The following is a 12,190-nucleotide window of genomic DNA, read 5'->3' on the forward strand; positions in this document are numbered from 1 at the left end:
CTGCAATGCTTTGGTTTGGTCTTAGGAAACATTAATCCTGCTGGAACTTAGCTGGGGGCAAGGGAAGGGTTCTGGCCACTTGCATTGTGCAGGATAATATTTCTTTGTAGCAAACATCATTTTTTCTGCTTTTATTCAGCAAAAAAATCTGAGCAGCAGGGCATCATCAGGACAGATGGCTGTGAGAGGTACATCCCCTATCTCTGTGCACAAAGTGTACATTTGTTCATGCTCAAAATGAGTGTCAGGGCTTGCCTGTTCCACCTGTACCAAGGCATTTAAAGACACACAGGGTCAATAACTACAACACAGAAAGGTTTGAAACTTCCAGCTCATGACTTTACTGTGATAAATGACAAGTGTCAGTACTCTGCAGGCACACAGGTGAACTTCAGACAACTGAGTGAGGAGCAGGAGGGGAAGAAACCTGTACAGAGGTTAAGGAAAGACAGCTCACCAGTTACATGAAAGTAACTCAGCTGCCTGTATTATCAGCCAACTTCTTGATTTCTCAGTCTGAGGTGAGCACCTCCGCCAGATCCATCCTAAATGCCAGTTTGGGATTCGGGGAAATTCTCCTGCTCTGATGTGCCCGGTAATGTGACACGAAAAATAAAATGTGCTTGAGAGCAACTGCAGTACATCTGAACCACTTACACAAATTCCATGAGTGAAACTACCCAGAGCAAAGGAAGTAACTGCATAAAGAACAGTCCCAAACCAGAACATCTGTGTACAAATAAATCCCTCAGAGCTCGTGGTGCTAACCCAAGTGAAGCTCCTCCCTGTTCCATGGATGTGCCTCCTTGGCAGGTGTGGTAACACAGCAAGAGACATGAATGCACCCAGTCAACATCAAACACAATGAACAATTGAGGAGGAGGGGATGGATCCTGCAAGCCAACAACTGATTCTGCAGCTGAGATTGATCATAAGGATTTAACTTCCATGACTCGTGCAGTGAGCACGAGATGATGGAGGCCAGGACTGAAGGATGTAGAAGGGACTGAAGAAGCTGCTGAATGGGGAGACACAGAGGTGTGAGAGTTCAGCTGTGAGAAAAGAAGGCTCAGGGAGATCTTGTCTACATGCACAAATATCTGATGGGAGGGAATAAGGAAGAAGGAGATTCTTCTCAGTGATGCTCAGTGAGACCATAAAATGCAGAGAGTATACATTGAAATATAGGAAATTCTGTCATATCATAAGAGAAAAAAGCTAACCAAAACCAAAACCATGAGAATGGCTAAATACTGGAAAAGTCTGTCCAGAAAACATTATGGAGTCTCATCCTTGAAAATACTAAAAAAAAATCAACTGGGTGATAGAGTTGATCCTTTGAAGAGGGGATGAGATGATCTCTCAAGGACTTTCCAACCTCAGGCATTCTATGATAATAAACATCAACTCACTTATGGGCCACCTGTCTGCTTATCATCAGTAAGTACTTTATTACAGCACTTTCCCAGAAGTCCTCTTTGACATAAAATTCAAGAATGAGTTTGTACCTAAATATTTCATCTGAGATTTAAATAATGCCTCTATTCACAAGGACACATGGCAGAAAAGCAAAGGTGCTAGGAGCTTAGTATTTACCCTATGCCTTTGAGGAACTGAGCCAGAGGGCACCAGACAGAAAAGCATGCACACTAACATACAAATACAGAATAGAGATAACAAAGACTTGTGCATTCTGCACGTGTAAAAGCATCTTGTACCACTGACCTTTACTTGCATCATCATTAATGAAATGATGTTACAAAACTAGAAGTCTTGTACAACATATTTATTTGTATTTTCAGTAGAGTTTAATTAAATAATAGAAAAGTCTGTATTGCTAGGAAATGTGAAGTCACTAAATACGTTAAATTATTCAGTGTATTTGGTTTTGTAATGCTTACTAAAGCAAGTAAAAATCTGTTATCTGCATGAACCATCATTGCCACTGCTACTCCAATGTTTATTCCCTAATGCCTATTTCCAAAGAACACAGAACAGGAGAATGGCTATTAAATATATTGTGTTTACCAACATTTGATCTCTAGAAGTAAACCTCCAACTGTGATGACAAAAAAATACCATTCAACACCCTAAAACAAAGTTTATATAAGAAGTTCTTCCATTTCTCTTAAAGTAACTCTGGGGGTTTTTTTTTTCAATAATTTATTTGTTTTCATGTTTGTAGAAAGAAAAAAGAACCCAAATTAAAATATATTTATCCATTTTAATCTGTTCTATGGAATTTCAGGTGCATCCTAATTACAAACAAGTGATTTGTTTCATATCAGTGTAACCCAAATGTTCTAGACATGTAGACATAGTTAAATAACCCTTCTTCAATAGCATTCATTAAGAGATGCAGAGTATCACTGAATTTCTAATGAGAAAAATCCAAATCCATTAGCATCTAACTGACAAATTCCTGTCGCAATTCATTTGTGTAAACTAAAAAAAAATATTCAAGAGAATCTCACACTCCTAGTTCAGGAAACAAAACAAATTGTTTGCAGAATTGATTACTGACCAAATAAAACTTTACCCAAGAATGTGGCATTTTATAGATCTTTAATTAGATGCAGGGAAGTTGTAATGCGAACATTGATAAAGATCTGCCCTCCTCCCTCCCCTCAGAAATCCTAGAACAGATCCAGAGATGATGGAACTGGAAGAAAGAGGAAAAGATGACCCATGCCACCTCTGCCATTACTATTCACAAATAAGCAGTTCCCCAGCCCTGAAGGGTTTTCATCCTTTGTAGCAGGAGCTCAGGCTTCCCCAGCAACCAGCATAATACAACAATGAATAGTGTCTGACACATAATTTCACACTATATGCAAGACTTATAGCTGGGAAAGCATCCACATTTTTTTTCTAGTAGCAGCAGTGATGTCAGCTCCTAATTCCTGGATAATAAATGCTTCAGCTGTCAGGGACCATCACAATGGCAGAAAGCCACAAGCACAGAAAAGAACAGAGTGATTAATGGGTTTGGACCATCTTTGTTTTCAAAAGCACTCCCAACCATCTGAGGTAAAATGCCAACATATTCTTAGGCCAGATGAATTCTGCAAAGCAGCATGAAAATATCAAGAACTCCAATGTTTCCTAGCTCCCTGCTTTCTCATGTAATGTGAATGATATTGAAAGAAATTGACAGCTCCTGCTCTCCCAGGCATGCCAGCAGAATACATGGATTTGACATTTGCCAGCAGTGCCTATTAAAGAGCTGGATGGTTTGGGCACGTCTCCCACGAGCAAAGGGAACGTTTTCCCCTGTGAGACACTGAGATCTGATGGACTATCAAAACAACTGGAACCAATCCATAACTGGGTTAGTCTCAGTTCTATCATATTTTTATTAGAGGATAAATTCCCTGACATTCTCTCTTCCTGAAGTTTCAACCATGAATACTGGGAATAATTTCAGAAATTTCCTGAGTTTCCATAGCTTCCCAGTGGGAGAGAGAAGAGAAAACTGCAGAAGATGGAAGGAAAAGACCTCAGTACACTTGTGTTATCAATGTGCAATGACACCAACTCATCTACACTACATGGGGGGATTTTAGTATATTTTGCTGCCCAGAACACCATTTTCTTTGATCGTTTGTTTACTACTTATTTTCAGAATTAGAGTGGATGTTTTTGCACAATATGTCTCATAGCTAAATATTTCTCCCATTTATTAAATACTTGCTCAAGATAGTCTAAATTTTATGCTAACTTTTACTTCTGAGTTCCTATCAGTCCTGTGTAAGGAAGAGTAATTTCTTCTCTGGAGTCAAAGCAACAAAAAGAAACCATAAAGACTTAAAGTAATATTAGAAATTAACTGCAAATACTCATTTAAACAGTCATTAAAAGAACATTAATGCACTTTCGTATGTTCCATTTAGTGGAATCTGTGCACATAGTAAATTATTGAATAAATGACGATCATATATCTCTTCAATTTTCTTTTGCAGTTACATTTAATATTGTTTTATTATAAAACATGATTGTCTGTGGTCTTTCAAATGTTTTCTGTAAAGCAGCCAAGTCCAGCATTATCCATTCTCTAGCCAGCATACACTCTGCTTTAAAGAAAAAAAGTCATTATTACTTAGAACTAAGCATGGCCAATGTGAATCAATCCTAATGACATTTTAGACCTGAATTTAGAAAAGCAAAAATACCACAGAGCTTAAGTGCATTGGGTGTGTACAGACAGGTTTTGGTAGTGAGGGAACTACAGGCATAGCTTTGAGAAGCTACTAGAAGCTTCCTCCACCTCCATCAGAGCCAATGCCAGCCAGCCCCAAGGCAGATGTGCCACTGACCAAGGTTGGCCTGATTAGAAATGGTGGCAAAAGCTCTGTGATAATATACTTAAGAATTTTTAAAAAGTCATGGCACAGATGTAGTTGCAGCCAGAAAAGAGGAGAGTGAGAATAAGTGAGAGGAGCAGCTCTGCAGACACCAAGGTCAGCAGAGAAGGAGGAACAGGAGATGGTCCAGGCACCAGAGCTGAGATTCCTCTGCAGCCCTTGGTGCAGGCCATGGTGAGGCAGCTGTGCCCCTGCAGCCCATGGAGGGCACAGGGATGGAGAGATCCACCTGCAGGGCACAGAGGGCACAGGGATGCACAGATCCACCTGCAGGGCACAGAGGGCACAGGGATGCACAGATCCACCTGCAGGGCACAGAGGGCACAGGGATGCACAGATCCACCTGCAGGACATGGAGGGCACAGGGATGCACAGATCCACCTGCAGGGCACAGAGGGCACAGGGATGCACAGATCCACCTGCAGCCCCTGGAGGGCACAGGGATGCACAGATCAACCTGCAGGGCACAGGGGGCACAGGGATGCACAGATCCACCTGCAGGGCATGGAGGGCACAGGGATGCACAGATCCACCTGCAGGGCACAGGGGGCACAGGGATGCACAGATCCACCTGCAGGGCATGGAGGGCACAGGGATGCACAGATCCACCTGCAGGGCATGGAGGGCACAGGGATGCACAGATCCACCTGCAGTGCACAGGGATGCACAGATCCACCTGCAGGGCACAGAGGGCACAGGGATGCACAGATCCACCTGCAGCCCCTGGAGGGCACAGGGATGCACAGATCAACCTGCAGGGCACAGGGGGCACAGGGATGCACAGATCCACCTGCAGGGCATGGAGGGCACAGGGATGCACAGATCCACCTGCAGGGCACAGGGGGCACAGGGATGCACAGATCCACCTGCAGGGCATGGAGGGCACAGGGATGCACAGATCCACCTGCAGGGCATGGAGGGCACAGGGATGCACAGATCCACCTGCAGTGCACAGGGATGCACAGATCCACCTGCAGGGCACAGAGGGCACAGGGATGCACAGATCCACCTGCAGCCCCTGGAGGGCACAGGGATGCACAGATCAACCTGCAGTGCACAGGGATGCACAGATCCATCTGCAGCCCCAGGAGGAGACCCAAAATGGATCTCGGGGATGCTGAGAGGAGGCTCTGAACTCATGGGAGCCTGTGCTGAGAAGGGTCCTGGCTAGAACCTGCAGCCCTGTGGAGAGAGGAGCCCACCCTTGAGGATTTCCTGGCAGGACTTGTGATCCCAGAGGGGACCCAGGGTGGAGCAGGCTGTCCTTGAAGGATGCACCCCATGGCAGAGAGACCCACACTGTAGCAGTCTGGGGGGGCTGTTGCCCATGGGATGGATTCACACTGCAGTAGTTCATGGGGAACTGTCTCCCATGGAAGGGAGCCCGTGGTGGAGCAGGGGAAGGACTCCTCTTCCAGAGCAGAAGCAGACACAACGTGTGATAAAATGACCACAGCCCCCATTCCTTGTCTCCTTCCACTGCTGGGGAAGAGGTAGAGCTAGGAAGGAGGGAGGGGTGAAGGGAAGGTGTTGTTCTATTTTAGTTCTCATTATCTTCAATTTTTTAGCAATACATTTAATTAATATCTCTAGATTGAGTCTGTTCTGCCCATGAAGATATTTGGTGAGGGATCTCTCTTCTATTCTTAACTCACAAACCTCTCATTATATTTTCTCTCCCCTTTCCAGCTGCAGAGGGGAGTGAGACAGAGAGGTTTTGGTAGGTGTCTGACATCCAGCCACAGTCAATCCCTATGGAGTGTTTTTCTCCTCAATACTCCTGCTTTGAATTATTTTTGCTTAGAAGTTAAGGTTTTTTTTCTAAGGAGCTGTAGAATACAATATTTTTCCAACCTCTGAAAATTTTGACCTGCTTATTTTAATAAGAATATTCCAGAACACAGAATAGGTGTTGAAGGTCAGCAGTCTAGCTCAAATCATTTTAAAGTACATATTATCACTTTGAAAATGGAAATATAAAGAGAGAACACCTGACAAATTAATGTATCTTCAGCAACTGCTACTGTGAGATTTCATGGCCTATTAAACAGTCCAGGAACTTTTTTCAAGACCAGTCAGCTTTTATAGATGTTATAAAAGGCTATAGGTTTCATTGTTTTTTTATTAAAGATCAAGAAGACCCTGAAATCTTGTCTTTCTAAAAGACTCAAATTAACAAAGCAGTCCAAATTCATTAGACACACATTTTGAAACAAATTGCCCAAATGCTCAGATAATTAGTTGAATCAGGTTTGAAGTTTGACACGTGGCACAGGGCTCCCTTGGGGGCTGGCAGGAATGAGGGGAAGATATGCAGAGAGCAAGAAATTGCAGCTACATATTATTACAGAGTGCAATATCAAAGCACATAATAATATTAATAGTATTATCCAGACTTGGAAAAATGTATTCAAGTCTGGATAAGTTATCATGGACGTTATTAGAAGAATAAGGAAATGGTCAGGATTACAGAATTGGGTGCTCACTCAGACTTTTCTAAATGACGGAAAGAATTACTTCTGGTTATGATAAAAATAATTTCATTTGAAAGCCAATATGAATAATATTACCACAATGACCAATGATACAAAGATAATTCTTTAATTTCTGATACTGTGTTATCTCATCCAGTTTTGCTCAGGTTTTATATCATCTGCTCCAAAAGCCCACCCACAACTCAACTGCTTGTCAGGAAATCCCATATACATTAACAAACTTATGTTACGAGTTCTGTCCTTTAACAAATACTTTATTCTACATTTTAAAACATGGCAACAATTCTAAGATGATTTGACATTCCTGAGCATTAATTTTTTTCACCCTCACAAGCAGGAATGGCTGTTAACTTATGACTTTTATTTCCCATCTTTTTTTTTTTAAATACATTCAGTTCGCTTTAAATTGAGGATCATATTCTTTATTTTCTTTTAATGGCAAATATAGAAAAAAATTTATTACACAGGAGAAATTTTCATTTCTCTACAACAAGGTTTGAGAAGCTGCTAGTGCACCATATAAAAAGTCATTAAAACTAAATATTGTGCCTGCTCAGAAGCTACATTTCAGACTAGATCATAAGCTTAGATTATCCTTTTCTTGTAATTACAGCAAGCTTTAACACAGATTTATGAATCACATCCCACACAACAATTAAATCCCAGAATTAAATACAATTAATATGAAATAGATTCTTGGTTGACAATCTCTACAGAAAAATATAAAATATTAACCCAGAGAGCAGCAATAACTTAAAAGATCCATAGCCCTTGCAACAAAATAATATAAAATTCAGCTTTATGTTTAGAAAAAAGCCTGTTCTAAGCTGCAGGGTTGAATTATTTTCCCCTCAAAATAGTTGCTTTAGTGAAAAGAGTAAATACAGAAATGACTTCAATCACAAGAGTGCCTATCTTTCTTCCTCTTGCATACACCCTCTCATCTCATCCCTGGCAGAGATGAACAAGAGATGAGTTACAAGTAGATGCGAATGAGATCTTGAAACAAGACCTTAAGACAGACACTTCAATGAATTTTACCTTAGAGATCTGAGCTGAATTTTTTAGTTTTGAATTGTAATTCCATTGAAAAAAAGAAATAAATGTCTTCCTTCCATTTTCATGTTTTTCAGAGGATTCTTGTGTTTCTTTACCCAACCCTTGTGAGGTCTGTGTCTTATATCCAACTTGGTCAGTCTGGAACCTTTCCCCAGATGAATTTGAATTGCACACATTACCTGTTTTCTTCTTGATCAATGAAGAGCATTTCCCTTAGAAATGACATTGGCTTAGATGATCTGAAGCAGACACGGCAAGTCAGCTCATTAGCTGTGCCATCTGATGAAAGAACAATATCTTGGCCCTCTGGGAACTGCACAGAAAAAGGGCAAGTCCTGGTACCATCTGGAAGTTCAAGCTCTGGAAGTTTAACACTAATTCGTGATGGCCTGTGTTAAATATAAATAGCAGGTGTTTGTGGTCATGGGATTGCAGTAATAAATTCATAGATTCACACATTCACAAAACACTTTCACAGCTGAATACAGAATAATAACTTTAGTTCCAAAGTGCAAATCAAATGAAAATAATTTAATACAATTCTTCCATCATTTAGATGCTAGTTTATTTTCTTTGTACATATCTAAATATTTTATGCTCACCCACAATATCTGAACATGCAAATGAAATTTATGCTAACTGTGATACAAAAGGCATAAAGAGTTTTCTGTAACTTAAAACTTTAATTAATATTCATTAAACTGCACTATTGCACAAATAAGTTTAAGCAAGTTATAAAATATAAATATTAAGGGAAATTTGTGAAGATGCTGAAGATGCTCCAGCATGTATTTATGCAGTCATAGGCTTCAGTTCTGAAATAAGAAGACCAGTCAGTCCAGGTCCATGTGGGAATCCCTTCAAATCCAACCACCAAGCTACTGACAACAGACAAATAATCTGATGAATCAGCACAAGTCAGACAAGGTAAGACAACAATAATCTGAAGGCAATTTAATTAATTTACTACAAAAGGAAATCTTTGCTCCAATTTCAGTATTAAAATGATACCTACATAAGCATAGCAAAGAAATATTACTGTTCTTTACTAATTACAAACAGAAAAGTAGAATCTTAAAAATTTGAATAGTTGCAATGCTAGGTTATAATACATTATAAGAATATTACAAAAAGTCTCTCTTTTAAATTCAAGTAACAGGACAAAGTAAGTGATCCATAGACAAATAAAAAATACATAGATTTTTTTATTGTGACAAGTGCTAAAATTAAAGCATTTCTGCTGTCGTTTTTAATAAAACCTCATATAGAAAGAAGGGGGGAAAAAAACCCAGAAACTGCAACCCCACCAACTGTTCAAGTAGCTAAACCTCAAACCAGTGGAGTACAAAAAATAACAGAAAGATTATATATTATCACAATGTGAAAAATATAAATAAGTTTTAAAACCTTAGTATCTGGCTAAATGCAACAAAAAATCCTGGTAAGTCTCTGCTTTTGATTTTTTTGCTATCCATAGTAATTGAATATTTCTGATATAAATTCAGAGTGAAGACATCTAAAAACAGATGCTTCATGAAGCAGGAATGCTTGAGAGCAAAACATGGGCTTGTTGAATATTTAACAATGACATTAATTTTCTCTTAAGTATACAGATTCTTATACTGAGCAGAAAATTAATACTAACCTTCACAAATATTAATTCCCTTTTTCAGAAGTGAAAGAAACACAGAATTATTCTGGATTTCTGTAATAAATTTACTTTGACATTTTTACCTTATAAAATCCTGTGGAATGATGGTGACAACTGCTTCAGTTTCCACATCCAGAGGAACTGGCATCAGCATTAAAAAGGGGGGATGAAAATTGATTTTTGGCGATTTCAGTGTGCCAGACAATGTTAGTATGTGTGGTAATGGATTATCATTTGCATACAAGGATATTTCAGACGTATATGTCCCAGGACAAGGTGCTGAAAAGGTTAAAAAATGTATATGTTACCATAAATACAGGAATGTAAAAGATTTATAGTAAGAGATTTGGGGTTGGAATTTTTGTTTGTTTGTTTTTTGTTTTAATTTTCTACTGCTTTCTCTCTCAATTTGTAATTTAACATAACATAAATATTGTATCAAAAGAGCATTTATTAAGAAATCTCAGAATATTTGCTTGTAGCAAATCAGAAATTCAGTTTTTTAACTTGTCAGAATTTTTTCTGAGTGCTAACTGCAACAAATGAGTTTATTGCATTAATATTCCATTATATATAATATCAATACAAGAGCAGAATTTTAAGAATGGCAGTCATACTTTGAATTACACTAATTGACACAGTGAATGCTTATTTTATAAAGGACTAACTATTGGAAGCATCTGACTGCCAAGACAAGGAGAAGTTGGTGCCTTTTGAGTGCAATTACAACACTTCAAAGATGGCTCCAAAAACTGGCCAAGTAGCCTCCCACAAGCCAGCAGGAGGTTCCACCCTCCACCCAGAGCTTCTCCAATTTCAGACAATCACTCAGCTTGGAAAAAATACTTAAGATCACCAAGCCCAACTGCAACCCTATCATTGCCAAGTCCACAAAAAAGAGGGAAGGGATGAGCAAATATCCTTCTCCAGGTGCTCTCGACAGTGTAGCTGGACATGACAACAGCAAAGATAAAGATTTCCTTGTGTTCTGCCCCTGCTCAGGCCACCTTGCTTCTTGCTGCAAGGCAGTTCTCTCAAGGATGGAAAAACACTTTTTTTTCACTGATACAGTAAACAAAGTACCTCCTTCTACAGCTGTTACACAATGAAAATGATATTCCAAACCATGCAGTGCCATTTACTCAATCTTGAGTCAAACCCATATGCTGAAGAGCTAGCAAAATCAGCAGTTTTGAGGGCAAACTAATGAACAGCTCCTGAACTTAGAAATAAATCCACAATGATGTGTTGTAAAACAGCCCAAAAAGTCTAATCTTTCAACTTTTGAGAAAAAACATCATTTCCTTTGATTCCATTGTGTTTTGTGTATCTGCATGAACACATACATGTCACAGAACAAAATACACGACGGGGTCTTCTGAGATTATCTCAGATCATTACTTTCACAGCCTATGAAAGAGCTATCATTGTTTACAAATAAAAACAAGAAAATGTCTTCAAAGTACTTTGCCCTTTTTCCTTCCTGTAAGAGCTAATTTCCTAATGGAGGTGACAACAGAAGAGCTTCACAGAAGCTGTTATGTCACCAGAATGTGACCTGGGAATCCCTTCATTTCAAATCAGCAAATGTGAAAAGGGCAAACTGAAAACCAGCTCTAATGGCAAACTGCACTGTTTGCAACATCTGACTAATCCAGTGTTAAATGTAAATCAGCTTTAGGAGACAACACTGCTGAGAAGGCTAAAAAGACTGTGCCTCTAGGTTTTGATACAACAGGAATACATCTTACTCTGGCACTTTGCCCTTTCACAAAAGAAAGGTGAGAAAGCACCAGAAAACAGTCATGAAGATGAATGAAGAACCAAACAGGTTCTTACAACCTTGTAAGAAAGGATGTGCTATATCAACTTCTCCCATGTACAAACCTGTCCTGTAACTAAACTGTATTTCTGGTGCCCTCTCTTCATAAAGGACATAAATCAATAAATACCACAGGGATGGAACACAATGAAAGAAGAGAAGTACAGGAGCATGTGTCAGTACCAAAGAATGTGCAATTTTCACTAACTCATATTTTTAAATATTTGTAATAACCATAGTCTCAAAAGTAGCAGTGTTAAGTTTTTCTCATATAAACTTTCCATCTATACATTCCATGCCATAGAATCCCTGGCTCACCCAAAGAGCAGAACAGACAGTGCCTATCCTGAATCACTGGTCATTCTGTGTGTGGATCCACACATTTACCAACACCAGAATTCAGCATAGTATGTAAATGAATAAATTATTTCTTATGTCAGAAACACCAGATACAGTGAAAAAGTTTTAAACTGTTAATTATACTATTATCATTATTAAATTATACTATAAAACAGCAGAAGAGGTTCATATGAATATGTCTTCAATTCTTGAAAATCTCTATTTTTAGAATATTTTTATAAGAGGTAGCATAATTTTGCCACCAACATAAGCTCTTTCATTTAATTAAACATTGCAGGTAATTATGGCATTTTGTACTCTATCATAATAACTGCTGCAGCATATTTAAATAAATTACCCTAATGCACACTCAAAGTTCATTTAAAGATTCATTCACCCCCCACATACCACAACTTTACAGCACAAGCCTATGAAAGTGATTAGCACCCCTTATTCATTA

At 39.0% G+C, this 12,190-nt stretch overlaps 1 protein-coding gene across 1 annotated transcript in view; it reads right to left on the reverse strand.

Moving 5' to 3' along the window:
- Positions 1–12,190, reverse strand: part of CFAP47 (cilia and flagella associated protein 47) — a 258,137-nt gene that overhangs the window by 207,273 nt on the left and 38,674 nt on the right. The window contains exons 25-26 of the mRNA XM_079305151.1: positions 9,653–9,848; positions 8,098–8,307 (exon numbers count right to left, since the gene is read on the reverse strand). Coding sequence (XP_079161277.1) covers positions 8,098–8,307; positions 9,653–9,848 — 406 coding nt within the window. The remainder of the gene's footprint in view (positions 1–8,097; positions 8,308–9,652; positions 9,849–12,190) is intronic.

Source organism: Erithacus rubecula (assembly GCF_903797595.1).
Source record: "Erithacus rubecula genome assembly, chromosome: 1".
Classification (NCBI taxonomy): domain Eukaryota; kingdom Metazoa; phylum Chordata; class Aves; order Passeriformes; family Muscicapidae; genus Erithacus; species Erithacus rubecula.